This window comes from Fundulus heteroclitus, chromosome 7 (assembly GCF_011125445.2).
Source record: "Fundulus heteroclitus isolate FHET01 chromosome 7, MU-UCD_Fhet_4.1, whole genome shotgun sequence".
Lineage (NCBI taxonomy): Eukaryota > Metazoa > Chordata > Actinopteri > Cyprinodontiformes > Fundulidae > Fundulus > Fundulus heteroclitus.
Window position 1 is genome coordinate 11,348,003 of NC_046367.1, and position 27,642 is coordinate 11,375,644.

Consider the following 27,642-nt stretch of genomic DNA (forward strand, 5'->3'; position numbering starts at 1 on the left):
GCCCCATCAGAACTTTAGTATGTGAGACAATTTAGCAATTTAACTGTATAGTTTCCACAGAACATGAACAATTTTGAAACATCTTGGAGCAAGCTGATGTTCCTTGCTGTGTCCATGAACGCGGGGCGTTTGCAACTCGTGGACAGGTTTGTGTCCTAATTTTTTCTATGTTAAGCTCTGCTGAACCACAATCTTCCTCTCAGGGAGTTTTCATCAAAGCCCCTAAAGCTGTGACAGTTTATACGTCGCCTACTCAGAGACAAAGAAGAGAAGAACTGAAAAGAAAGAATTAATTTTTTCATCAACAGAATATCAACGCAGTTTGTCTGCGGTGTGTTTAATGCCACTCTTTGAATGGAAGCATTACTATGACCTCAAAAAGCAAACAAAACTATCCTAAAAATCGTCTTCTTCTTTTCTTTTTTTTAACAAGCAGAAATCTTACGCTCCATTTTCAATTTTTAGCCCACATATCCAGCTGACTTGAAGCAACAAGTGGGCGCACCAACAGTACACTCCGGAGAAAACAACTGGCAAAACAACGCCACTCTTTCATGTGGCAGGTCGTCAAAAAGAAAGAAAAATCTTTGTCCATTCTAAAACCATAGCTAGAATGAACTGGCATTTGACGTGGACTTGCTGAAGGTTATAACATTCCACACCTATGACAACAATAAAAGGATAAAAATGAAACAAGACACTTGGAATCCAACACTTCTAACATGTTGGCCTTGATATTTGCTTTTCAGCATCAAAAAAAAAAAAAAACCCTGAGGAAACCTGCGTACTTACTTACTCACACAGCGAGGCTCAGAAAATCTCGTCTGCTGATGCACTGCAGATACTTCACACAGCAGCACACACGCAAACCACGCCGTCGCCGGATGGAAGTGCTCCTCACTGAGACGGTAATGCACTTGGCTGCAAATGGAAATCTAAATGTAATTCTCTGAGCATGTACCTAAAGGTGGGAAAGCAGAGAAACTGGCTGCTGCTGCTGCCAAAACACGCCTCCTGAACTCTTAAAACGCACAGAAACAACTCAACACAATTATTTCTTTGACCCTAAAATTAATCTGAATCATTTTAATCCAGACTTTATTGTGCTCTCACAGCATCTGCTACAAAAGGTGCGCAAAGACTGGGCGGGCTGCTTTTTTTCTGTTATTTTCTATCCTCTCTCTGTTGCTTCGATGCATGTTTATCATAAAAGGCATCATTTTTTTTTTATCCAAAACAATCTCTGGGATCTGTCTGTTTCTAACCTTGTGTAGTCAGCAAATGGTGACAATTAGTAGAAAAAACTGTGATGGCGGAAATAACAGGTGGGTGAAGGTGTTCTAAAAACCACCTGGAATTATATTGTGCCATCAAGCCATGAAGAATAAAATCAGACTAAAGTTTAAAGCTACTGAAATGTGAGACTTTTACAGGCCCTCGGGGGACTGTTCTCACAGCAGGGGCCACTGTACAAAACCCTCTGGCCAAGGACAACGCTCTCTTTTGCCCGCTGCTTGTGCAGCATCGGTGAGAACACTCTTGGCTCTCCTTGCCTGTGGACCCTCCAGGAGAGAGTTCTACACCGGGAAGACAAGCCACCCAGTGCCGGCCACATGGGGAAAGCGGAGTATGCTTCAGCCTCAAAAGAACGAACTCAGCCACGCCAGGAAGGCCGTGCGGAGGTCCCCGAATCTGGAGAGGCCGTGCAGAGAGGCCACGCCCCCTTTACAAACCGAGTGCAGTCCATTGGAGCCATTTAAGCTCATCCCAGGCCGGCGTTCACAAAGAGTTCCTTTCAAGCTAGCCGCCTGCTCGCTGCTCAGATAGCCAGCTTTACCTTGGAGTAATTCACTGCAACCAGACGCCCGTCAATTCATTGTGGTGTTCAAAAAGAGTGTCACAAAGTATAACATGAGTGGACTTAAATGTGGAAAAACAGATAAGGGGTAACTTTCATGGTAAATGGCTTGTACTTGTATAGCGCTTTAGCTAGTCTTGACAACCTCCAAAGCACTTTACACTACAGTTTAGTCATTCACACACACATTCACACCCTGACGGTGGTGAGCTATGTTAGTAGCTACAGCTGCCCTGGGGTAGACTGACAAAGGCGAGGCTGCCATACAACGGCGCCACCGGGCCCTCCGACCACCACCAGCAGGCAATGCGGGTGAAGTGTCTTGCCCAAGGACACAATGACAGAGACAGTCAGTGCAGGGGATCGATTCGGCAACCCACCAATTGCAAGACGAACTCCCTAACCTCTGTACCACGTCGCCCACAGCATAATAAAAAATGCTTCACAAAAGCCTAAATAACATGTTCTGTAAACAAAAGAAGAAGTACATTCAACTGCTCAAAGTATAGCATTTCTACAGTGCTTCAGTCTTTTGGGGACTTATCTGCAGTGTCTATGTGTGTGTGCAGCAGACCTGTCTTTAAGGAAACTCCACAGTCACCCTCTGTAGCAGCTACATCCCTTTACCTGCTGCACGTTTATCACTTTTATGTTTATCCGTACCCAAATGTCGTTCAATCGCAGCTTTCCCCTGACTGCTAACGTCAACGTTGCATCGACAGTGTGCAGAGGCTATGGAATGAGTCTTGACGACCTTTCGTTATAAATTCATGCTCTTTTGTCCATTTAGAATTAAACGAGGTTTTGCATTTTGGCATGATGCTAAATTTCTGCCAATGTCGTATGATGTAGCAGCACATGGAGCCTTGTTTACTTTTGTTAGACCAGATATGTTACTGCGTTGGATGCATTTTTTACACTCTATGATTGGATATTGTACTGACGCCCAGCAAAGATGAAAAAAATCTGCTCTTCAAGCTTAGTGGCCCAAAAAGGAGGACAAATATAAGTCCGGCTTGATGCTGCACCGTACGCCGGACAGGGCACTGAAAATCTGGACTGTTCGGCCTAAAGATGGACTTTTTAGTCCTTAAATACATTTTGTGGTGTACTCGGAGTCTCTTGGAGTGCAGAAGATGTGAACGCAGTCTATCCAGGTGTTGCGTAGATATCTTTAGATTCTTTTAAGGTCATAGTTTTCAAGACGTTAAGTTTTCTCGGTTTTCCATTACGTTTTTCCAATTACGTCACTGTATTTGCTGCGGAGCTGCTAAACAAGTTATGGAGGTACGTTTTAACCAATTTTGCGAACCTGTCATTTCTATTTCTCTGAGTAATTTTGTAGTTCAAGCTGACGGATGCTGAAGCTACATGTGGATAAGTCAAAATATTTAGTTGTTCATTACACCGTCCCCAAGCATTCTTCAAAAATGGCTGAATGGGGTGGAGTAGATCGTATTGTGACCTGGAGGGGGGCGGGGTGTAAAGTGCCTCCTTTAGATTTAAAGAGACCACACCAAAACGGGCCGTTTTCAGATGCACCTCAGAACAGGGGCGAAAAGAGTTCAATTCAATTTAATTCAATCTTATTTATATAGCGCCAATTCATGAAACATGTCAAAATCAATCAGATTATACAGATTGGGTCAGAATATACAGATTGGTCAAAAAAATGTCCTATATAAGGGAGCCAGTTGATTGCATCAAAGTCTTGACAAGCAGCATTCACTCCTGGAGAAGCGTAACCCTACGTACAAAGAGTGAACGTGGGAGTAAAATAGCGAGGAATTTAGAGCAAACCATTACTGTTCCACTTTATATAGACCATTACTGAATGATTTCAATGTGAAAAGGAAGGACTCAAAAGCATGATATGTCAAAAAAAAATCATTGCCCTCATCACTGTTGAGTAATCATGACCCACGGTCATAATGTTGTTTGAATTATTTGACTACATTGGATGGTTTTCAAGCATGAGGAGCCTCCTTAAGTTACAGTATCTCAGTCAGATTCAAAGTCAGACTTTGACAAGTCTCCTCCACAATCTTCCTACAATTAGCTTTTTTCTTCTTCTTCTTTTTTTTTTAGCAGTTCATAGAAGGGCTTGCTGGTGTTTGGTGTTTTTGGATCCTTTTCCTATTGCATTACCAGAGAGTGTTTGACCTTAAATGTACAAACTGACTATTTCTGGTAGAAAGCAGAATTGAATAATTAAATCCTTAAATTATGGAGTCATCCAGGTCCTGAAGCAGCAAAGCCACCCAGAGCATCACACTACCATGACCATTTCTGACAGTGGCCATGAAGTTCATTTTATGATTGTGATAGTTTAACACCAGATGTAAGATCTTTAAAAAAGATCCACTTTTGTCTCGTCACTGCTCAGAATACCTTTCCCAGAATTTTCTAACTGTGATAATATGATGAATTATATTAGTACGAGTAGGATGCTAATATAATATATATACTATAAATGTTGCTTTTCTGTTTTAAATACAATACATTTGATTATGTTGTGAATTTCTGTCGAAAATGTTGGTGTAAATACCATCATACTGTGGAACCATAGATTATTTACCCAAAGAGGCTTTCTTGTATCTGAATACATGGCTGCTTTCTGGGTGTAGTATTTATTAACCTGAGTTTGTTCCACATTTTTCATTCTTTTAAAATCATATATTCTCATTGCTATACCAACACATTTTTTATGAAAGGTGTTTATGTTGGTTTGCTCTGTCTGAAACAAAAGACCAGAATAAAAAAGGCCCTCCTGGATTCAAATCTCTTTGAGGTGACTGGTGGGAATGTAAATCAGAACCGACTTTCTCTCAGAATAAATGCGACAGCATGTCAGAAATTATACAACAAGTCTTATGAAAGAAATATTTTTTTGGTTTGTGCTCATTTTACTACTTTTAATGAGACCGGATGGTTTCCAGGATGTTGTGCTGCCATTTCTGGAGGCGTTCACAGACCACTTATATGACCAGTTAGGGAAACGAGTCACTTTCCATTCATTGATCAATAAAAATCCCAAACAGCTAACCCATGAGTCAGCATATTCTCCTCCTGCATTAGATGCTGCATTAGATGCATCGTCTCAGCTACAGTTAGCGGTTTAGTCCCTGCAGGATCTCTGCAACGGTATATAAGCCTGTCGATGAGAGCCGGCTCTGCTGCTTTGCACGAGTGAACGCAGTCTAACAGCTCCTGCCATGCACTAGAACCGTGCAAGGGAAATCACAAGCGGCAATGTAATTATTAAAGTAGACCGTTATTACCGCATTAATTGACTGAATCCATGCAAGGTGCGATCACTCCTGGCATTCAGACGGAACACTAGCCATTCCTCAGGAATTGACAGAGTAACAGATCCAAATGTGGTACGTCCACAAAGACCCCCACCATCATAAAAGGAAGGCACAAGTTTTACAGCTTGAGGCGGTGCGCGCTCCTCTGACTCTGGCCTTCACATTTAAAAGCATTAAGCTGCAGGGAGAGGAGAGGAGGAGAGCAGATGATGCATTTTATCTGCAGCAGCCCTCTCAGCAAACAGAAAAAGCCCAGGAAGAACAAACTACCCTCAAACACTTGGCCCCTTCAGGCATCCTAAGCAGACAGAGCACCCACCGCTGTCTAAATAGCTGAGAGTAGATGTAGCCAAGATGAATTAAGTATGGACTGTGACCACATCCAGAAGCTGTTTCAGCCACATTTTGGCCACGAGCAAATGAATCCCAGAAGACTTGAGCTGCATCTGTCTCTATCACATATGGCATTTTTATCCTCCCCATCTGAGCTGTGCCTGCAGTGGCCTCCTGTGCAGTGACATTCAGCTCCTCAACCAGAATTTACCGGCTCGAAACTCCCAATGAAGCAAAAGCCTGCTTCCAGTCTCTTAATTCAAATAGGCTAAACACATAAACAGTGCTCCTTATTTCATTTTAACATCGGGTGTAGTGGTGTCCCAACTTGTTGACACAATGGACAACATATTGACATTTAAAGAATTTGTGGACCACAGAATAATAAAGGAAAAAAACAACTAATAAAACTAAAGAAAAAATTCCTTTCCAGAGGTATACTTTATAGAAAAGAAAAACATAAAAAGGGTCTTGTATTTCACTCATACAAAATAAAACTAGTCTAAAGCCACAAAACCTCCAGAATCCTTAGAAAAATTATATATTCTCTAAATTTAATAAATACTAAATACATAAAATGTGACTATTTTATGGTGAAATCAAAGAGCTATTTTTATAGTTTTAGCTTTTAGAACACACTAAAGTAGAAATGAAGGAAATGTATTTCTAGAAAGTGCAAGGCAAAAAACAGCTGTAGACCTATAGACCAAAGTCATTCCAAAGATCATAAGCGTCATTCTGTTGTGGAGATTTTGTGCAGATGTTTCTTGAAATCTCACGTAAAAACTGCTAAAGCAATGTTTTAATCACCTTCATTTTTAAAAAGACAGCACAGATTTATATTATTTTTGCATAAAATTACTATGAGCCACATGCGGATCCACAGGCAGCGGTTGGGGATCCCTGGTCTAGAAAAAAAAGTTCTGTCTACGCTCAGCAACAAAAACAGGACATGGTCCACTCCTTCAAAAACGCAATGTGCTAAGCCAAGTTTGATGACTGGCGCACCCAGTGCTATGATTGTTTTTCCTTTTTATGAATTAAAAACAAGCAACACTAGTAAAGAAAAAAGGAACAGTTTGTGTTGAAACCAACATTTTACATTTTAGGACTGTTTTAATTTCTCATTGAAAATCTAGCTCAGGTAGTTAAAAAAAAAGTGTCCAACTGCATCAGGCGTCTGTGCTGGAGGGCCAAATCTGAACTATGGTTGAATTGTTGTTAGGGGCACCAAATGGTCTCTGGGCCACACTAGATCACACCCCTGATCTAGTGCTTTTTGTCACGAGCAATGTGTAGATTTCTACAAAGAAAAGTGGTCTTAGTTATTTCAACACTTCCAGATTTGACTATCAGGTCTGTTTCTTTTTACCTTGGCATGATAATACAAATAAAGAAAGAAATAATTTTCAGGCTATAATGAAAGAATAGAGCTCAGTCAAACAGTATCTCAGAAGTGGGAACCAAACTTGCCGATACCTCCGTCAGCAGATAAACAGCAAAGGTTGAATGCATCAGAAGCTGGGCTACACTTCAACTCTAGATAATTTAAAGGAATAATCTTACATTTAAAAAAGCTTAGTTAAGAGGATAAGCTCTTTAACAGAAATCATAAAAGTCAACATTAGTACAGTGTGAAATAATTGGCCCTTTCTACTGAATGTAACAATTATTGGGTTTGCCATTTGTTGTGCAACAATATATCGTTTTGGCTCTGAATACCTATGCAGTGCCAAATAAGTGCCAAAGGCAATGATTAACTAAGTGAGTTATTTTAATCAAATAATCAAATCGGGGAACCATCTGATTATCAGGCATTATTAGCCAGACAGCTCTGAGGCACTGTAAGTTATTGCTTTATGAACCCCTGCCTTTTGAGGTAGTTAAAGGACTATATATGAATCTACACACTGTCCTTATACAGAATATACAGAATAAATATATACAGAATAAACACACAATCTCTCTGCTAAATACAATAATTTATTACCTAAATAATTCAACTTTCACTTAAAATGCTGGTAACTACAGTGTTAGCATTAGCAAAGATTTCAGCTAATTCAGCATTAGCAGCGGGGATAACAGAGACACATTTTAGCACATGCCTAAGGACTGTGAGGACATGCACTACTTCATGCAGGTTAGGAGATGAAGGGAAAACATTGAAAAATCGGAACAAGCTCACTTCACAGGACCTTTTGTGCTTAAAGCACTCGGTGAAAAAAGGATTGCGGTAGCCTTAAAGCACAACTCAGAGCAGATTATGTAGCATCAGCCTCAGCGGCCTAATTCACTCAAACAGTTAAGCACCACCAGCAAAGCGGCACACAATGAAATCAGCAATATTTAGATTGGTTCATCCTAAACCAATTTTCTCTGCCTAGACACAGCGTCTCACTGGGAAACGGTTCTGATGAACGGGAGAGAACGGCGAGTTAGGCGGGTCCAAAGAACAGAGAAGACACGGCTACTGCTTCTGTTATAGCGGCTGGCGCTTTGTAATTAGAGACAACGCTTTTCTTCTTAGTGAACTGTTGTCTCAGAGTCCTTTCTGCAGATGTTCACGCAGTTAGTTTCAGGCGGCTAGTCTAATCTCCGGCCAACATACAGTCGCTGGGTAGGCCATGCAAACAGAAAACCGTACTCCACCAACGTTGCAGGCCTTTATTTGGCAGACAAGAGCAAGACATTCACATGCGTATCTTCCCCCGTGCAGCCTGTGGAGAGCTGCGGGCAAACAGGAAGAACTCTGCTGCTTGCCAGGTTTTTTATTGCTGTGGCATTATGAGGATATCAGCTGTGAAACTCCTCCTTCCTGGGAGTTCTCATGCATTCTGGGATTAAGAGTTTTTAATAGTCTCTTGTTTTCTGTACGCATTCCAGTCCCTGTTCCTCCCATGGCGGGGCTGCGCACCTTGTGTTTGCCATTGTGTTTTTTAAAACAAAAATCGACAATATCTTATTAATTATTTAAATACTGTCTACTACACTGTAACTGAAATATTTTTGGAAGTCTCACTAATTTAACTCAATCAGAGCCTTTAATGGTCTTTTCCTGAGGTGTAGCGATAACATGAAACAGCGGCCCATTTCTCTCGCTGCTGTTCAAATGAAAATGACAAGAGAGCATGAAACCCCCTTAAGGCAGAGGCCTGGGGATTTCCATCCAGCTCTGCGTGCTACTGGCACTTTGATTGGAACTGTGTGCTTTGGGCAGGCAAGACTAAGACTGAAACTCTCAATAAACATACCAGGTGGACAGCAAAACAGGCTTAAACCTGAGGCTACCAGACAGCAGCTCAGTGTCTATGAAATCGTTTATACTCCTATCCAGGCATATTTGTCAAATCTGGCAGGTTTTTGTGTGAAACAAAGAACGGATATTCTGCAAAGCACTTCATGCTCAATATCACGTAAGGTGGAGGATCTGTGATGCAGTGGGCCTTTTTGATTTTCCAAAGGGCAAAGGAGGTTAGTTGCAGTGCAGTTAGTTTACAGTCACTGAACTAAATGAGTCATCTGAACACTATAGTCAGCGTTTTCTATTTTAAAAGCCGCAAAGTATGCTCCGCCAAGACAGATTACTGTTTTGCACATATCGACTGATTTATTGGCAGGTCAATTGAATCAGTCCACCTCTATTTGACTGTGGGTATGATGTGCTTTTTATGAAGTTTTCACAGTAAATATAACGCTCATCATTTCTGATCATTTCTTTCTCCATTTGTAGATATCTTTTCACTGGAGTTTCCACGCTTTAGGCATGTCTTTTTAACCACTACTTGCCAGATAGATACCAGTAACGTCCTCTAACATCTGTTCTTGAATTTCTTTTGGGCTGTTTCGCAATCTTTTAGCCTATTTCATGCTGTCTGACAGATTCTGTCGAGGGATTTCTTGATTTCAAAGGTCAGGCAGTAATCGTTCTAGGTATACCAAAGAGTAAAATGAGTGTTATTTCATGATCAATTCATTTCAGTTTCGTTTATTTATATTGCGCCAATTCACAACATGCCATCTAGAAGCACTATAGTCAATTTATTCTAATCATACAGACAGATTGGTTAAAAAGGTTTTCCATCTAAGCAAACCAGCAGATTGCATCAAGTCTAAATAAATAAGTATGGGACACTAATATTTTCACAAATTGTTTGGATAGCTCAGAGCATAATCAGACATTTGTTAAAACATGAATAAATGATGGGGATAAATGCTGTTTTCATCCTAACTCTTAATCGCAATTAGAGTTAAAGTCAGAATTTGGTGACAACAGTCCCGCGTGGACCGGCAGATTCATTAATAATAGCATTTTGTGTTTGTCGCTGCCCCGTTGTCGGCTGCTGCCTCAGACAGAAGGGAAGTTAAATCCTATTTCCTGCTGCACTCCTCTGCAGCTTTCAGCACAAATCAGATTTACTTGAAGTGTAGCCAGAAAAAAAGAACACAAACACACACTTAAAAAAAAAAAAAGGCACGACACGCATGCGCCGCTGTGTGAATCAGACAGCGATTCTGTCACTGCCGCTCTTCCCCCCCCTCCGGCTGCTTCCTTCATCTCGCTGATGGTCGAGGCTCCTTTGATGTGCACCCGCTCAGAGAGCTGTGGCTGCGTGTGAGGCTGAAACCATGCAGGCTGTTAGCAGATCAACCGGCAGAAAACGGACAAAACTCCAAATGACAGGGCCGTCTATAAATGTGCACATTCGCCCGTCACAGCAAACAGCGGCTGACTTGATTAATCGTCTGCTAATCAACTGGTTGCAGCAGTTCTGGCGGAAAGTAACTGGACTTGTATGCAATTATTAGCTGGGATGTCGAGATTCGATGCGAGGTATCGGCTCAGCATCGCTGTCTGTGATCATGTCTGAGGCACACCCAGCGATTCTTGTTGTTTTTCCTGGATAGTTTTAGAAATCAAGCACATGGCTTGCAAAACTATAGGCTGCACACATAATTTAGTCAATCTAATAAATCAGTATTCTTTAGGAATATAAGTGACTTTCATCCTTTACAGACCGGTACATTTCCCAGTCAACAGGTCGTATCGAGACAGAGACAAACATGCTAAAGTTAGCCTTAGCGATTTACCAGAATGCTCTGGATAAAGACACTATTTACAGGAGTAAGATGAGTTCATTTAAGACTGGAGCTGCATGTATAGAGTCAGCTACACCTTTAAATAAAGATACAGCCATCTGCTTTAGTTGACCGTTATATTAGCTTAGAAAGCATGTTAAAGCCAGGCTGCCGCAGCATTTTAGCTAAATGGTAGGGTGACCAGACGTCCCCGTTTTCCGGGGACTGTCCCCGTTTTGGACCACCTGTCCCCGGCTAAAGCTGTCCCCGGAAATGTCCCCGATTTTACCGAGGGGGAAAATGTGTTGCGGTAGCTGGTTGCGCTGCTGATAATATAAACACGAGGAACAGAGCGCACCACTAGATGGCGGTAATGATCCTTTTGGATGTCAGATGCCATTAAAACACGAAGAGGAAGAAGAAGAAGACGAGCGCACCACTTTTAAAACAGAAGAAGAAGAAGAAGTGAAAAGTCATCAACTGGTGGCAACTGATGGGGAGCTGCTGTGTTATGGTAAGTGTGTTAATCGATTCATTTTATTTGGATCAAGCTGATCCTGTGAGAAATGTTTTTTTTTTTTCCAGGTTAAAAAATAATCAATAAAAAGTAAGACAAGACCACGAGTTGCTGCTCACATGAGTAAAAGACACTCAGATAAAATGTAACAGAATGATTGAAAACTCTTTGTAAGGCGCTAATCTGGTATGCTGGTTCTCCAGGGATCAACAAGGGTTCTTCTAAAGATGTTTTGGAACTGATTGGTGACCTTTAGTTTATATTTCAGATAGTTAGTTATTAGTAGAGTTATTACAAGTTGTTTTGCTGATTTATGGTTGTGATTTATGAGCATAGACTTCCAGGCTTAGGTTTAGCTTTTCTACTGCTCAGTTTGGATTTATGAAAGTTCCTCATGAAAAAATAGGAGTCAGTAACAGGAAAACTGAATGAGAAAATATTTACATGATCTGAGAACGATGGAGGAAGAGATAACTGCCTGTTTAATGTTAATTTATTATGTTGTTTTTGCTTGTAGCTCCTAGTATTGTGGTAATTAGCATTTTGTGTATTTAATCAGAGGAAATAATAATAATAATAATAATAATAATAATAATAATAATAATAATAATAATAATAATAATAGGACATTTTCATGTTGTACAATCTAATGTTTTTGGAAGTGATTTTAAATATATAATGTCTCTGTTTTAGAATAATGTAAGATTGATACAAGAGGAGAGAGGAAGAAGATAGGAACACAGAAAGGAGATTAAATGAGAGTGGAGGAAAATAGGAATATTGATGTAAAGAATGATTGACGAGAAGGGAGAAATATTTACTTAGAGTATTAATAAAGTTCAAGTGATAAAGCTCTGACATGATATACTCAGGTTTGAGCTGAGAAGCCCAATTGTCTGAGGATATAACCTCTTTCTGAGTCTCTGCACTGAACATGAGTTTCACTGCACTTCCCTAGCTGCGGCAGAAAGATGAGGCAGTTTAGTTGTATTTTTTTCTTGTGTTTTAAAAATTTCAGTTCTGCACATAATATATCCTCTTCTCCTCTTATTTTATCCAGACCTTTGGATACCGTGGCTGATGGCTCTTCAGACACAAAACGCCTTGAAGAAACCAGAGATGATCTCATGTTAGCTGACTCACTGACCGGAGTTAACTCACCTTAAAGGATCAAACAATATACTCACACATCAGCTACTACCATACACATACACATAATGTAGTTATACACACTTTATGTAAGTTTATACATGCTAATGCTGCACTACACACACAATCACTTGCATTCATGTCAAGGGGATTTCCAAGTCTGTGCCTTTGTTTTACCTCACATCACCACAATCCATTGGACAATGTCTTGTTCCAAACAGGCTCTATGCACTATGTGCTCTATGTGCTTATAGCCCATTATGGGAGAAATCAATCTGCTTTGTGATGCACAGAACCCTTATGTGGTCAGTTGACAGTAAGAAACATGTATCACCCTTTACCAGTGGACCTGACTGCTACTTTTTGATGTTAACGCAGAAAAACCTATTTCTCATAGGTATGTAGACGTGAACAGAATGAGTATTTGTTGCAGTTTTTTTAAATTTGGGGGACTCTGTCTCCACAGACAGCCACAGGCTAAATGTTTGTATTTACTGGTTTTTCTTTTCCTCATGTCACTTTCCCCTTAGGGGGTGGCAGAGCTCTTTGAGCCCCACAAAATTGGAAAACCCTGCTAACCACTCTGGACCCCTCCACTCCCACTCCCACCACTTTGCCCCAACCCAGAGACACAGTTCTAGTTTCTATTAATAACACTATTTATTGATTTTATTAATCTTAGGATGCACTAAAGGTCTGGAGAGGCACATTCCTGGCTTTTACACTTGATTTTTATTGTTTAAATATTAATAAACATGTAAAAATAAATGAAACCATTACTGTCCCCGTTTCCTAATTTCATCTTGATTAGATGTATTGATTTTTATCCACGAGCAAGAAATCTCCCCAGATTTGATTTTAGAAATCTGGTCACCTTACTAAATGGCAGAAACTTCGGTTTGAGGAAATATCTGTCCAGAGCTACGGAAAGGAGAGACTGCAACATCCAGCACATATCTGCTGAGTGACTGAAATGCTACACATACTCATGAATGTCATGTAATACTTTTGGAACACCGTATTTTATTCTATGACATAGGCCAAATGATGCAAAAATGTATCGTAATATTCAAGCACCACTTTATTATCTCATGTTTTTGTCTCAGATTTGGTGCAGCCAGGAGTGAGGAAATAACAGAACCTAACGAAAGCAAGATGGGGAAAACTCTAACTAAACTAAGAAGGAACAGACACAACAGATCTACAGAAATAATAGGAACATCAGCTAACCAGACAGACACCAGATCCAACAGATACGAGAATATGTATTAGCAAATACTGAATAACGGAAAATAAAGATCCCCGGCCTTAACAATACTCAATGTGACAACACAGACAGACCGTTAGGATCCCCAGGGAGCCACCATAAATAATTAAACCTCTGGGGATCCTGATAGTCTATGATAAAGAAAGTGACTTAACTGCATGTAACAAAAAATACCTTAAAGATTAAAGTAAAGGTATCAATTGAAATGTATACTCTGAGGACAAAGTTGGGACCCCCTAACGTCTTAGTATTACCTGTCTGACTGAAATAACTTCAGTGAGATGCTGCTTGTAGCCAATTACTGTCCTCCAACATCTGCCAAGGGAGTTTAGGTCACATCGTCACTTTTAGTTGGAAGCCGTTTAAGGACTTTCTTGCATGTTCATTCTGTTTTAAGTCACCCCACAGCATCTCAGTGAGATTAAGATTGGGGCTTTGACTAGGCCCTGGAATTTCCATTTCCTTCCATTTTTTTAATACCCAGCCAGTAGTACTTGGTGGGTTTACTTGTATATTATGGGGTCATTTTAATGTTGCAGTGTCCAGTTCTGCTTCAATTAACTATCTAAAGTTTTCCTCAGGCCCACTCGGATAATTGGTAGATTTCATAGTGGATTATTTGAAGGTCAGATGCCCAGGTCCTGCTGCAGAGCAGTTTTGTGTTTAGTTTATGCTACTCAAGACTTCTGCTTGAGTAGCATAAACTGAACACAAGAGCAATACATTTTTGACTAATCTGTCCAAAGAACATTATTCTACAGTTCTTGATCTTTGTCTACGCTCTCGCTAACAGAATTTTGTCCAGGCTTTTTTTTTTTTGTCTTAGAAAGCAAAAGGTCCTTCCTCGCGCACCTCCCAAAGAAGTTAAACTTGCGCACCCTTTTTTCTGATTGTAGAGACATTCCCTTTCACATTACCAGCAGCAAGAGCAGACGGTGGGCCCCAGTGTGTCCAACACATTCAGCAGCAACCTGGGTTTGCTGGAGACCAACGAGTGTATAGTACCAGACGTATGAGAAGGTGATGTAGCAACAAATTTTACTTCAAGTCCTTTGTGTTATTACACAATTATCCATGCTGGGTCGTAGAGAGCCTGCATCTATCTCCAGCAGTCATTGGGTGAGAGGCTGAGTACACAAAACCGTAGAAACACTATGCAGATATGCAATAGAGTGTTACGAGGTTCAGTTAATGTCAAAATAGTGAAACATTGGGGGGCAATCAGAGTTTGTTTTGTGTTCTTCAAACAAAAGTATGTATATATATATATATATATATATATATATATATATATATATAATTTTGAGGTTTGGGAAGACAGAAAGACTGAGCTCAGCGGTGTTGAGTGTTTTACTCAGTAAATAACACTGTTTAACCTGCTGAAACACTAATGTACAAATGGGTTGTGAGAGTCCATACCCATTCAAATATGTGAAGAGCTGCAGTGCGAGTCTAAATGCTAAGACAGCTTTGTGGTTAGAGTGACAGTAATGACTTTGTCTCCATTAGCACAAGGAGGAGGAAGAGTGGGAGGTTCACTGAGGTTAATGCTGGTAACATGTCCGCCTCTCCTCCAGCCACACTCTGATGGTGTCCAAACAGGAGGAACTGCTCTGATTACAGTTCTGTGCTCTTTGTTTAAAAGAGAAACAGTGCGTATGGTTGCCGCATTGCTTCTCATAACCCCTTCTCAGAGTTGGTGCTGCACGTTTAAATGGATAGTTTGTGTTGCTAAATTGGGACTGTGAAGATTAGTCAAAAGTCTCGCTTGCAGAACCCAGTAATAAGAGCAATTTCACTTAGGAGAAATTCTTTCAGGGGAGTCATGGGAACCAATGCTCAGAAAATTGTAGTTCCTAGCAGTTTAAGAAAACGTTGTCACTGCTTTTGCATGATCCAGTTACCTCTGGTTGGACTCAACCTTAGGGAGACATTAAAAAGCTTTGTCATCCACGGTGAGAGTTTGTGAGAGTTTCCTCTACGTTGAAAGGAATCACCAAAGATGGTTCAGATATCTGGTCAAAAGGCTTCCTGCTCACCTCCATTTGGATTTTTTTCCATACAGTCTACGCTGGGAGGAGACCCAAGGCAGACCTAGAAATTGCTGGAGGAACTATATATAAAAACTGCTCTCTCATCCACCCCTCATACTCCTGAGCAGGTGGATGGTTCTCCATTTCCCAAGCTCCGGTCCTCTGGCAGAGGCCTGGGAGCTTGAGGGTCCTTCTTAGGATCTTAGTTGTTCCTATTGCTCTCTTCTGGACTGAGATGTCTGTTGTTTCTATAGGTGCCTGTTGGAGCCACTTCTCCAGAGTGGGGGTTACTAACCCGAGTGCTCTGATGACCACAGGCACTAATGCTGTCTTCACCTTCCAGGCTTTTTCTGGTTCTTCCCTGAGCCCTTGGTATTTCTCCAGTTTCTCGTGTCCTTTTTTCCTGATGTTTCCATCACTGGACGGCCACATCGATCACAACAGCTGTCCTCTGCTGCTTATCAATGATCACAATGTCCGGTTGGTTGGCCATCACCATTTTGTCTGTTTGTATCTGGAAGTCCCACAGGACCTTGTCTCTGTCATTCTCCACCACCTTAGGAGGTGACTCTCATTTTGACCTGGGGGTCTCCAGTTGGTATTCTGAACAGATGTTTTATCTATACTATACCAGCCACTTGGTTATAGTGTTCCATGTATTCCTTCCCTGCTAGTATCTTACATCTTGCTGTGAGATGCTGGATGGTTTCTGGGGCCTCTTTGCATAGTCTGCACCTGGGATCTTGCCTGGTTTGGTAGATCTGGGTCTCTATTGCTCTGGTGCTCAAGGCCTGCTCCTGTGCTGCCATGATCAGGGCTTCAGTGTTGTCCCTCAGCCAAGCCCTCTCTAACCATTGGTAAGATTTGGTCACATCAGTTACTTCAGCTTTCTGTCTTTGGTACATTCCATGCAGGGGTTTTTCCTCCCATGATGATTCCTCCCATTCCTTCTCTACCAGCTTCCATTGCCTGAGACATTCACTGAGCACTTTCAGAACTTGCCTTACTCATTGCAGGTATTTGGCTGTTGCTGGTTTCCTTGTGGCCTCTTCATGGTTGCCATTTGCTTGTGGTATTTCAAGGTACTTATAGCTCTCTTCAACATCTGCTATTATCCCTTCTGGGAGTGCAATACTCTCTGTGCACTGCAAAAACGGCTCTAAAAATAAGTAAAATGTTCTTAAAGTTAGTGTATTTGTCCTTGATTTGAGCAGGTAAAAAAATATTATTTGCCAATGGAATGAGTATCTTGACCCCTAAAATAAGATAATTAGACATCCTGCACTTAAAATAAGGCGATGAAGATGAGTTGTTCCTATTTAAAGTGCAAAAATCTTATTCCATTGGCAAATAATCTTATTTACCTGCTCAAATCAAGGACAAATACACTAATTTTAAGAACATTTTACTTATTTTAAGTTCCGTTTTTGCAGTGTGTGAATTACCTTGCCTCTGCTTGTCACCATCCGGCCACTTTTCTCTAGCCCGAATGACATTCTGGTGTCCCTTCTGTAGATCCTGGTGGTGTGGATCAGCGAGTCAATGTGTCACTCACCCTTAGCATACAGCTTGATGTCATCCATGTACAGGAGGTAGCTGATAGTGGCCCCATTCCTGAGTCGGTATCCATAGCCAGACTTATTGATTATATGGCTGAGGGGGTTCAGGCCTATGCAGAACAGCAGAGGGGACAGAACGGGGGAATCGGTATTGACAGACGTGTGTTATTACCCTGCCACTGGGAGTACACTTTAGCTGGTTCAGTGCTGAACAGCCTGTTTATTCTTCTGGCCTCTATCTCCTTTGTGTATCTCTTCAGCCGGGCAGCCAAGGCTTGGAGTCTTTGTTTGGCGGTTTCCAGAGCCTCAGGTATGGGCATCTGCTTGTATTTCTGGAGATTTCCCTTTCTGGACGCACCCTTCTGGAGTTCTGACAATTGGCTGACTTCTCTCCATGTGGCCTTGATTTTAGCTTCCAACCTTCTCTTACAGGGTGGACATTGTCCATTCTGGCCTCTCTTAACATTACCTTTGCCAAGCATCTCAAAGATCACTAGTGCTGTACTGCATATCAGCTCATTGGTCTCTGTGATGGTCATAGTAGGGATTGTGTCAGTGCTGTATTCACATCATCATGGAGATCCTGTGGAAGGACTTCATTTAGCTTCACAAGTCGATGACAGAGTTGACTAGCCGTGATTTTATTTCTTATGTCAGATGTTCTCACATTCAGTTGTTCTTGCATCATTGGGGCTTGGTACCCGATCTCTGGGGTATTGACTCCCCTATGTGGTTGTGGTCGCTTGGTAGCATCCACCTGGGTCTCTAGTTGTGAAACTATCTCCTGAATCGCCCATTGTGAAAGCAGCTGCCGTTTGTGGATGTTGGATCACCATGTTACTAGCATTTTTTGCTGTTAGCCTACACTGTGGGTATCGAAGCATCCATGTGTCCCACGGTCTTTTCATGTAACCCCATTGACTAGGGTTGATGGAGTAGTAACATTCCAACAGTGCCTTATTGTCTTCTCTAGTCCATTGCCTTCGTGTTCCAGTAGCCCATTTGTCATCAAGGTGTCCTGGTTCCTCAACACCCGACGCAGACCTTGTTTCACCGGGTGACGTCTGAGACGGTATGATTCTCTGTTTATTCTCTCTCATCATAGGAGGTAATGAGATTACATCAACCAACACAGACATGGCAGTTAAAGGAATGCTACCATCAAGAACTCAATCAAAAATAAATAAAATACAGAGAAAGAGTTGTAAAAAACTAAATAATACAGCCTCTCTAAACAGAAGGACTAACCAATGATAATTTCTTTAATTCTCCACATTAAAATCAGTGTATCTGCCATCATAGGTGGATCAATGTAAGGAGAAAGCATGAGATCTGATCTCTTTGGGGTTAACAAAATACATTAGCTGGTAATGCTTTTGCTGCCTATTGTAGAGTCAGTTGACTGAGGTTTTATTAAAGCATGAACCCACTATGTATTTCTGTCTCTATCATCAATCCAAGTCTAGATCTACCCGAGCCGTGTGTCCCCCTGTGTTAGAAATATGCCGACATTAAATAACTAGTGTCTCATTAAGTGTAATAAGATAATTATTCAAACTCATCAACATGTCAAAAGGGTTTGATGCTGAAAGCGAGGAATTTTTCCTCAGTCGAACTCCAGTTTTAAGAGCGTCTGATTTAGAAGATATGTGGAGTGCAGCTTGAAAACATCCATCTGCAATCTAAGAAACACATGCATTTGTGATTGTGTGTGTGTGTTCAGCCTAGACACTGTCCTGCTGCTCACTCTGGGCTGGGTGTGATTCTCTGAGTCGGATTTCAGTGACAGCCAATAAGAACCAGCTGTGAAGAGAGATGGAGGGGAAAAATTGGTTCAGAGCCAGAAGTCAGTCTGAATGCTGGGTCTTTAGATCAATACCCAGCTGGAGACTCTTCTCTCTCTCTCTCTCTCATCTCTAACAAATATCCTTGTGCTGACCTTAACCATCAGGGCAACCATGGCATTTAAAATTCATTACATTCACTTTTGTTCAAAAAAATTTAACTCGCCACACAGACCTAACACATACGTAATTCATTCTCCAAAGAGAGTGAGAAAAAATAAAGGAAATTGATATTTAGTTCTTATTTTCATGATCATTCTAATTCTGAATACTAGCTGGTAGGTAGCACTGATCATTGATCTGTTTCCCTGAAAAGGTAGAATGCTTGACCTAAACTAACTGGAAGTAATACATTAGAGGGACGCTGGAAACACTAAGGACAGAGTTCAATAGATTTGTATATATTTTATACCATCGAGTAAGATCAAATATATAAACATTTTCTGTCAGCCACAAGGTTGTGAAAAATGTTGTACAAGAAATGGCTGTAAACATCTCCATAGCCGTCATTGGATTATAGTGGCGGCTTTGAATTGTCGTTTCTGACACCATATCTGAAAACGCATGTGAACAACATAGCTCAGATTGACATGTAAACGTATATATGAAACCAACCTTAAATGTAATCTTTTTTTTTAAAACAACACCTACGAGTTAAACACAAGAAGTAAATCTAACACATATGGTAGGCACATGAGTTAAAGAAAAATACGCTTAAAGAGAAAGATTAAGTTTTCTGAAAGGGATCCTACTGAACCCTGAAGGTTGCAGCCAGCACCTACTGGATACTGGGTTTACTGAAGGTAGGTACTTCCTGCCTGCTCTTAAAGTTATCTGTCTTGTTTGGAACAGGAATTTGAAATTAAAACTTCCTGTGTCGTTGTTTGCATAATCATATATATGATCAGGCAAATCTGCATACCCATCAGTTCCTACCCACAGCTTTTAGCAAAGCCAGAAATGACTTATTGCGGACCGATCTAAGAACCACACATCCTGATGTTAGAAACAATGGACAGAACTTTTCTGTCTGAAGGATTAGAGCGTTGTGGAGTAAAAAGGCAAAATGTGTCTCTTTGAAGACTTCACCGTTTATCTCATTGCACTGGTTTTCACTAAAGTGGATGTGGTAGAGCTCAACGTCTAATGGGGTGGCAGACAATGGGCGACAACTGGGGCGTACACACCCCTGTTTAGATGTTAGGGGTTTTTTTTGTGATTGATAAAGATAAGACCAAGACAAATCGTTTCAAAACTATTTCCACCTGTGATGTTCAGATTCAAATTAATTTTTATTCCGATTTATTTATTGCTCCATTGCAAAAATTACAAAAAAAACACTTTCTGTCATACATTTCCCATGAGCAAAAGGGAGCAGAAAGACGCTAATATCTTATTTTGTCTGCCCCTAGTCAAAAAAACAAAATAACTTTGCTAAGCGGCTACAGCCAAAATATGTGACGATTGCCCTGTAACATTCAATAAAAAAAACAAATGCATCGATTACAGGAAAATGTATCATTAAAAGCTGCAACAACCTGGTTCCACAAGTGTGCAAACCCTTGATCTATTAATTTATAGATAGCTCTTCTTAGAGTCTGTCAGCATCCCACACTTTTCACCTGACAATATTTACCTCCTCTACCTTCCAAAGGTTGTCCACTAAGTTGCATGTGGTGAATTTTTCCTTTTGTTGCTTTGGATGTTCACAGGGACTCACTTGTGATGCTGAAAAATATAATCCCCCTTAACCCCCTGCTTACTAGCAGCCACCTGAACATTTTGGGTCAGAAATGACTGGTACTTCTCAGCTCCAAATCATGCAAGTCATTCCTCAGAGCATTATGCTGCCACTTCCATATTTCACCGAGGATAGAGTTTTCTTCTTCTGATGTAAACTATTGTTTTTATGCAAAACTTTAAGATTTTTCCAAAAAGTTCAAGTTAGTTTTAAAGGAGCGTTCCGCAAGTTACAGAGTTTTTGCTCAAGTTTGCCCCCTCTGGCGACAAGTTGAAATGACACCAGTGTTGAGCACATGTATGGAAGAAGAGGAAAAGCGTCTGCCGCTGTGACTCCACAGCTCTCTTGTTTAGAGGCGCAATGTCTTCTAAAGTAAGAACTTTATTAATGTTGAAGTAAGCCTGTGTTCTCTCGCTAGTGCACCAATGGCAGCGGAGACTCAAACAAGTAGCCAGGTGAAACAGAGCGCACACTTCGTCACACCCACATGCACTCTCAGACAATACAACCCGAATCACTTTCTCATGAACTGACTATTGGAGCATATAGGGCTAACTGTGGTAAATAGAAGAAAACAAAAACGTATTTTCACGTTGGGCAATTATAAGGGTATGTATGGGAAAGACGAAAAAATAACCTTTTAACTTGCGAAATGCTCCTTTAATGAAACCATAACATATTCTATCACAATGTTTTAGATGATTTTAGTCAGATTGTTTTTTGAGTCCAAAGGTTTTTGTGTTTCAATTCATCCCTTAAATACGGACATATGGAGAACACAGGAAAATTATGCAGAACACTAACAGCACTTGTCCGTATCGCCCCATATGTACTCCAATAACCGAATACACCATGGCCTTAGCCTATAGGAGGCACAAAAAGGAAGAGCAACTGCAAAAATTGCTTAGTTGCAGACATTGCTGCAGATTTGTGCAGACTCAGTGCACCCTCAGTTGTCTTCCAGCCGATGTCTGCCTGAAGGGTATCCCTAAATGTGCACACCATGTGGGTACCCATTCCCCCTCAGAGTCCAGCGCAAACAAGCTAAAGTTATCTTTGCATATCAAAACATCTTCCGTTTCTGTGTGGGCACCGAAGCATTCACTGGCGTGTTCAACAGCGGGTCAAACAAACAAGACGGCATTAAAGCATACAGCTGCAAGAAGAAAAAAAAGTGTTGGTACCCAAGTAAAAACGTCGGATGCAGGAATGAGAGACAAACCGGTGAGGACTTAAGTTAAAATGGCCGCATGAATGCAGGCATTTATTTGCTTTTTGGTCTCCACAGCATGAGGCGACTGCCAAGATTGTGTCGCTGCACTGTTTTGTGAACCGGGGACACACAAACAGAGAGAGCGAGAGAGAGAGAGAGATGCTTCCTAGCACAAAATGCTGTTGGAGGCATCTCTGGTGGGTAATTCTTCCAGCGGTGGAACACAGCCTAATGCTCCCACCGTATCTGAAAATGCCACCGCAATTAGTGACAGACGTCCCCATTGAGCTCTGCAGCGTGGGGTCAATTAACGTTTGTGAGGTGGTGTGGCAGAATCTGCAAAAGACATGAAGAGGACGGATAATCGCATTACGGAAGCCAACAGGCTGCTGTTTGCCACACAGTGTAATGAGATGCAGAACATATAATCACAACGGGAGAAGGATGAGGCGCTTTTTGCTCCAGTCTGAGGACTGAAAGAGGATTTTTGGGTCTGTGTGCTCAGTAATGGAGAGTTTGTATTTGCCTCGGCCACGTTCTCACCAACAATCCAAAGGGCCTGAGAGAAAGCGAAGTTGATGCTGTCGTCCCCTCAGCCCTCATACGGTACAGCCAACATGGCGGTCAAACCAGACAGACCTCAGGGCAGAGCGGTGTCAAATTCTGCTGCACTGACTCCGGAGCTGATATTCGGGCGTCGCACCATCGTGTCCGCTCATGATGTAACACCGGCTGTTTGCCTGCCAACAATAGAGATGCTGTTTGTTGATGATGATGAGTGGTGTCTGTATAACCATCGCCTCCTGGGAGTTATTGCCTTAACGTTACTCATTCCACAGAGACGGGGACCCGACACCGAGTCTCAGTCTGGATACTGACGCTGCTGTTTGGCAGCGGAAAGAACTCATCCATGAGCTCAGAAGAACCGTTTACCAGAATATTAAAAACAAGAATGATGTGGTGAAAATGCTGGAAGCAAATATACACACACCAGCGTCAATTCATGGAACATTTCAGTGACGGTGATGTAGAGAATCCTTTAAAACTATATTTGCTTCAGTGCAACACTTCTTGAACCTTCTGCGGCTATCTGGCTCTTGATTCTGCCACTTCCCAATTACTTTGTGCTCAAACTCTCAATTTCCAAGTCTCCTTTAGCAAGAAGGGAAACCCCTCTTTTTCATCTTTTTAGAAAAGGATTTAGGTTGGTGCGCAATATTAGATTTTCACTGTCTGATAACCTGAAATTGGGGAAAAAAATACACCATGGTTTCACAGTAATATAACAAAATGTTCAACAAAAACGATATAATTGTATTTAAAATAGAAAAACAACAATCATTACATTTCTTTTTCTAAAATGTGTATTTTATCACAGTTTAAAAAATGCTGGCTATGACATTTGTTATCCAGTGACATGTCTGGTTTACACAGCTACATAATTGTGCCGATTTTTCACGTGATCGTGCCCTTCTGACAAGCTTAAAGAAGGTCTGATTATCACGATGGCTTTAAAGATAATCTTCTGAGATATTCCTGCTGTGGCTGATCTGACCTCAAATCGGGGATATTCAACATGTTGGATAGTCTTGACCCAATATCCTAGCATGTGAGGTCTTCCCCGAGGACAAACGAGCACGCAGCCACATGAAGGTGGCGTGGAGCCAATCAGAAAGTGAGGTGATGGAAAGATGGAGTGCATTCTAAAATACAGAAAACAACAACAACTTCCATGACGCACCAGAAAACTCCAGAGGACAACAAAGATGGAGGCGTTGTCGATGTGTGGCAACAAGGCAAATGTTTGCTCAACGTTTTGTGTAAAGCATATCATGTTGTTTAATGTGACACATGTTTAAATGTCCACGAACTGTCGCTGTTCCTTTGTCCTCGTCGGCCATGTTTCCTCACTCTGAGCTCACGTTTGATCGCCAGACGTTTCGCAAGATTTCCCATCTAACCTCTGAATGTCGGTGAGTAAAATCTGTTTGCGTGTGGCGTGTTGTGGTCGTTGTTCCGACGCACCGTACACTGTAGTACCAAACCTGTTTTATCTATCTTTTTTTTTTTTATTATTGTAATTTTTGGCCTTTCGCAGGTGTTGAAAATCAACACGCAGTTTTCTTGCCGTGTGAAACCAGGCATTCAACACACATACGAACAGGGAGTGTTCCCAGTAACTCTGTTTAAATTTACAGTTTACGCATTTGGACATGAGAAAGACTGTCTGAAGACGTTTAGGAAAATCAAAAACCTAACTCCAGCTTTTTTTTCACCGAGTAGTGAGAATATTTTAAAGCCGGAGTCAGCTAAAATTGTGGAAAAAGACTTTTCAACAGATGGACCCAGTGGTATGAAACTAAAGCTAATATAGAATTAAAAACCTACTGAGTTATATGGAAGTTTTTAAGTAAATATGCTTGTTGCACTGCGTTTTTAAAGCTTTTAAAGATGTGATGGAAGGTTTGTAGGTTTTGAAACCATAACATGTAAAATACAGAGTATACACATAGATACAATCGGTCCATTATGACAGTAACTGGTTTAAAAGACAAGCTACCGCAAACAATTCGATTTTCAATTCAATTTTATTTATATAGCGCCAATTCATGACACATGTCATCTCAAGGCACTTTCCAAAGTAAAATTCAATCAGATTATACAGATTGGTCAAAAGAAATTTCCCATCTAAGGAAACCCAGCAGGTTGCATCAAGTCCTAACAAGCAGCATTCACCCCTCCTGAAAGAGCGTAGAGCCACAGGGAGAATTGTCTGCATTGTTCATGGCTTTGCAGCAATCCCTCATACTGAGCAAGCAAAAAAGCAAAGCATAAAAATACACAGGCTGCAACAACCTCACAGAAACCCCTGGGGGTCAATTCGTCACACCGTGGACAGATTTCCAGTCTATCACTGGATAAATACAGAGGCGCATAGGACACACAACATGGATCTTGGTTGGACACCCCTAATCAAAACAATAAAGCATGCTTGCATGAGATGAACATCCAAAGTCCACAGAGAAAGGCTGTGGTCCATGATCTGAACCCAGCAGCTTAACGCTGTGAACATATAGCGTTCTCCATCAAGACACCCTGCTGCTCATAATTTAGCATATCCTTACCAAAAAGCTATGTTAAGAATAATTGCAAATCAGACCTTTCCACAGACCAAAAAGGGCATGAAATAGGACCAAATAAACACGTTACGCAACACAGCTGACAGTCGGGGTCGCTGCCCTGGATCTTGCACACACAGCAGTTACCAGCCATCGCTTGAACCAGTCCTCGAGAAATTCCCTGACACCGAGTCCTTTGTTGTGTACTCAAAGTGTTGAAGGTCAACTCTTCAGCTGGTGCCTGAACCGGATTCTTTTGACATTTACTGGATTTCAGAGCAGGCTGAGACCCCTGCACATGTTAGCAGACTTTCTGGACTCAGTGCAGTAAAACAAGAATTTTTTATAAAACACAATCTATATTCACAAACACAACGACGCCTCGGCTTCTAACATTAAACGCAACAGATTCCGCCATAAACCGAGCTCTGACATTCCCCCCCGTTTCGTTTTCCCAGCTCCCTTCCTGTCAGATTAAAGGCAGAGTTTGTTGTTAACGCTCCCTGAAGCTGCTGCCACACTTTGCTCATCGCTGTGGTGCTGAGGACGTCGCCCTGGTGACGCGTTACCAGGAGCCTCCTGTTTATGAGCCAGGATGCTGAGCTGCTTAGCCTTAAACATTCTGCACTGAAATTTAAAAAGGTACTTATGCTTTTACACAGCCAATTGACTGTCTTTATGCTTCGCCTCTACAACAACGCAGCGCTTTTATTGCACGGTTTATTTGCTTGCTTTGCTATTCTTTTTTCTTTTTTTTTTTATACAAGGGGGTTAAGACTTTACTCGAAATGTGATGATTGACAGTTAAAGAGAATGTCTTCAGGTAAGTTTTCTTTTTTTTGGTGAAAACTTTTTTTTTCCAACCAGATCCTCCAACATCTGCGGCATGAACACACAGCATGTGATGGCAGGTGAATAATGTGAGCAGAAGCATGACAAAAAGGCAGCTCTCTGTGTTGCTGAGGGGTCGTCAAGGTGACTCTACAGCAAGGGCATCCTCCACACCACCACAGCTGATCCCCCCCCCCCTCCACCCCCACCCCCATGCCAAACACCTCCATCCCTGCTTGCTTTCCTGATCCCACCACAGCAGCAAACATTTGACAAAAGCAGCTTTGAGAGATGCAGCCCTGCAGGTGCAGAGTGGAGCAGGGATAAGGGCTGTAATCCAAATCAACCAGCTCCTTTAATTATCTTGAGGATTTTTTTCTTTTCACATTTAGGGGAGATGTTGTTTGGTCACTTTTATTTTTGCATCCATTTGTATTTTTTTTTTCGCCGTTTTATGTCTTCAAAATGTTAAGTTGCACTTCGGAGCAGAAATCAGTTTACTATTGCTTAACTGTGAGAGTGTCATTGTTTGGCATCCCTGCTCTGTGTGCGGAATAAAGACAACAGCGTGCGGCCGCCGCATCAGAGATCAACACCTCTTGTTATTTGCATTGCATCAAATAAAAAATGTAATAAAAAAAATTTATAAGTGAAAGCGATAAAAAAATCAGATTCCGAGCTTTTTCATCCTCACTTCAGGTTTTCTTGGTGCATAGATCTGGGCTCTGCTGATGACTCTCCAGCCTTCCAGTAAAAAAAGAAACCACTCAGCCTCTCTGATAGCAGCGTGTCACCGATCAGGAGAAATAAATAATAAATAAATAAAAACACAAACCTGAGAAATCCCAGCAACCGGCTCCGGTCCCGACACCAGCTCCGGAACATCCAGCATCCGACGAGGCGGCTAATCCGTGAGCGCTGCTGCTGGAGCTGGACACCGAGCCTCCGCGCGTCTCCTTCCTCCCAGCCAGGCGTTGTGCTGCGCCTCAGCGAGGAGACACCGAGCCGCCGCAGCTGCTGCCGCCGCCTCCGGTACAGAAACCGGGAACCCGAGGGCGCGTCACCGACACGCGTGCACGGCGGTCCGGGTCTGGCGGTCAGTGAGCGGGTACCAGTGGAAGCTGGGACTGAACGGCAGCTGGGCTGTATCATCAGGCTTTTAATGAGTGATCCATCAGCTCCTTGAAATATTAGCCCCCCCCCGCCCCCCCTTAATTACACTATAGACACCTGGATGGACAAACTGCCCTGCAGAATTCAAACATTAGAACTATGTTACCGAGAAGCTGCGAGCCAACACCAAAGCAGATGATGACTACATTATTATGAAATAGGGGGGGGGGGGATTAAATTTTTTTATATATATATATGGTTGATTTGCAATTCTATTCCTCCTTTTTTACTCTGATGCCCCTAAATAGAATCCAGAGAGCTGAACTAATTGATAAATGAGTGGAACCTTTGACCATGGCAGTGAATAAACAGCATAAAGACGACCAAGAACAGATCCCATCATTTCCCTTCTCATTCACTTCCAGGCACAGCCTTAATGTGGGTCTGTCACATAAAAACTGAATAAAATACATTCCAGCTGTCACAAGATGTTCCATCATGGGGACATGGAACATTTTGGGGCAACAGTGGCGTAGGCGTTAGGGAGTTTGTTGCCGGTTCGATCCCCCGCCGCGACCGTCTCAGTCGTTGTGTCCTTGGGCAAATTGCCTGCTGGCGGTGGTCAGAGGACCCGATGGCGTCAATGTATAGCAGCCTCACCTCTGTCAGTCTGCCCCA

The 27,642-nt window shown here is 41.7% G+C and overlaps 1 protein-coding gene across 1 annotated transcript in view; it reads right to left on the bottom strand.

The window, feature by feature from the left end:
- Positions 1–27,018, bottom strand: part of enox1 (ecto-NOX disulfide-thiol exchanger 1) — a gene marked incomplete in the record, with an annotated part of 142,500 nt that extends 115,482 nt beyond the window's left edge. The window contains 1 exon segment of the mRNA XM_036138916.1: positions 26,687–27,018. Coding sequence (XP_035994809.1) covers positions 26,687–27,003 — 317 coding nt within the window.
- Between the last annotated feature and the right edge of the window lie 624 nt (positions 27,019–27,642).